This window comes from Arvicola amphibius, chromosome 17, assembly GCF_903992535.2.
Source record: "Arvicola amphibius chromosome 17, mArvAmp1.2, whole genome shotgun sequence".
Lineage (NCBI taxonomy): Eukaryota > Metazoa > Chordata > Mammalia > Rodentia > Cricetidae > Arvicola > Arvicola amphibius.
This window is the reverse complement of record NC_052063.2, coordinates 30,760,823-30,762,798: the sequence shown is the minus strand read 5'-3', so window position 1 is coordinate 30,762,798 and position 1,976 is coordinate 30,760,823. Positions and strand designations below refer to the sequence as shown.

Genomic DNA, 1,976 nt, shown 5'->3' with positions numbered 1-1,976 from the left:
AAGAAATTTTTTATGTGAGCCAGCATGCCAAACCCAGGTCCTCTGCAAAAGCAACAAATACTCTTAACTGCTGAGATTCCTGTACATTTTCTAATAGTGGTTTTCAGAAAAATCCAACAGGTAGGCTGCTATATCAAATCAACATCCTGAAGCAGCTGTAGCATGGGATCCCTCAAATTTTTTATGAGGAACAAGAAAATACAGAAATATAATACAAAGTGGGGGATTCCTTTGTTACAAAATTCCAGAAGAGATAACACTATCAATAATGGCTGGAAAATTACCTGTAGACATTTGATTTAACTTCAAATGGTTGCAGGAGGTATCAGGGGAATGTTTGTAAAGAAGGAGGATGGATTTCAAGAGGGCATGGAAAGAAAGAGTAATGGAGAACATGAACCTTGAAGCATAGTTCATAACTGACATACTTGGAAATTATACTCCACTTTTTTCATTCATGTTCCAGTAGCATACTATTTATGCTTAAAAATTAACTCATTGTTTTGAAAAGAGCACAATCTTTGAAGGACCTGTTTGAACGCATCCTTCACCTGCTGGTTCCTTAGGGTGTAAATGAATGGGTTTAGCAAAGGGGCCACAGAAGTGTTGAGCACAGCCACACCTTTGTTTAAAGTCACCCTCTCCTTGGCTGATGTTTTCATGTACATGAAGATACAGCTGCCATAAGTGATGGAGACAACCACCATGTGTGAGGAGCAGGTGGAAAAGGCCTTTCTCCGTTGCTGAGCTGTAGGGAACTTTAGGATGGTTTTGATGATGAGTGTGTAGGAGAGGATCACTAAGATCAAGGTGATGACTAGTGTCATCACAGCTAAGGCAAAAGCCATCCACTCTATTAAGCGTGTGTCTGTGCAGGACAGCTGGAGGACAGGGGAAGTGTCACATAGGAAGTGGTCTATGGTTTTGGAAGCACAGAAATCCAGTTTGAGTCCCAACATCAAAGGGGGAAAAATGACTAAGAACCCAGTCACCCAGGAGCTGATGACCAGCAGGTGACACACTTTGCTGTTCATGATGATGGGGTAATGCAGTGGTCTGCAGATGGCAACATAGCGGTCATAGGACATGGCTGCCAGGAGGTAGAACTCTGTGATTAGTAACAGAAAGAAGAAGAATAATTGAGCTGCACAAGCATTGTAGGAAATTGTTTTGTCACCAGTGAGAATGCTCACTAAGAACCGAGGAATACAGGCAGACGTGAATGCCATTTCTAGGAAGGAGAAATTCCGGAGGAAGAAGTACATTGGAGTCTTGAGGTGAGGATCCAGCAGGGTGAGGAGGATGATCACTAAGTTCCCCATCAGACTCAAGATGTAATTGATAAACAGAAACAGGAAAATCAGAATTTGTAGTGGCGGGTCATCTGTCAGTCCCAACAAAATGAACACTATCTCCACAGATTGGTTCTTCATTTCTTTTTTTTTTCCTAATAAGGCTACAGAAAACATAATAAAATAAAAAGGAAATAAATAAAAATGGGAAAAATAAAAAGGGAAAGCACCCCAAATAGCTAATATCACACATCATATCTAAGAAAAATACTTGTTTCTTGGTTATCATAACAAGGTCTATTTTCCTTATAACCCATGCAAAAACACCTTAATGAGCTTAGTGTTCATTGCATGCACATAGCTTGCATCTCAGTGGTATGTGTCTTAGTTAACCTTACTGTTGCTGTCATAAAACACAGTGACCAAAATAACACGGGGAGGAAATGTTTTAAAGGGTTTTCTTCACCTTATAACTTATAAGTTCACTAGTAGGGGACCTCAGGAAAAGGACTTGGGGAAGGCACCTAGAGGCGGAAACTGATGGAGAGGCTGTGGAGGAGCACTGTTACTGACTGACTTGCTCTTTATGGTTTTCTCGGATTGCTTCTAGGATGCCCCTCCACATCAACCATCTATCATGACAACGCAATGTAGATTTTTCCCAAAGGTCAGTCTGGTGAGAAT

General features: G+C 40.9%; 1 protein-coding gene across 1 annotated transcript; it reads right to left on the bottom strand.

Annotated features, from left to right (window-relative positions):
• Positions 1-473: 473 nt before the first annotated feature.
• LOC119803354 (olfactory receptor 6C6-like) lies at positions 474-1,445 on the bottom strand. Its single transcript, XM_038314613.1, has one exon. It carries the CDS (start codon positions 1,431-1,433, stop codon positions 474-476), a length of 960 nt encoding a protein of 319 aa, XP_038170541.1. The 5' UTR covers positions 1,434-1,445.
• Positions 1,446-1,976: the final 531 nt, after the last annotated feature.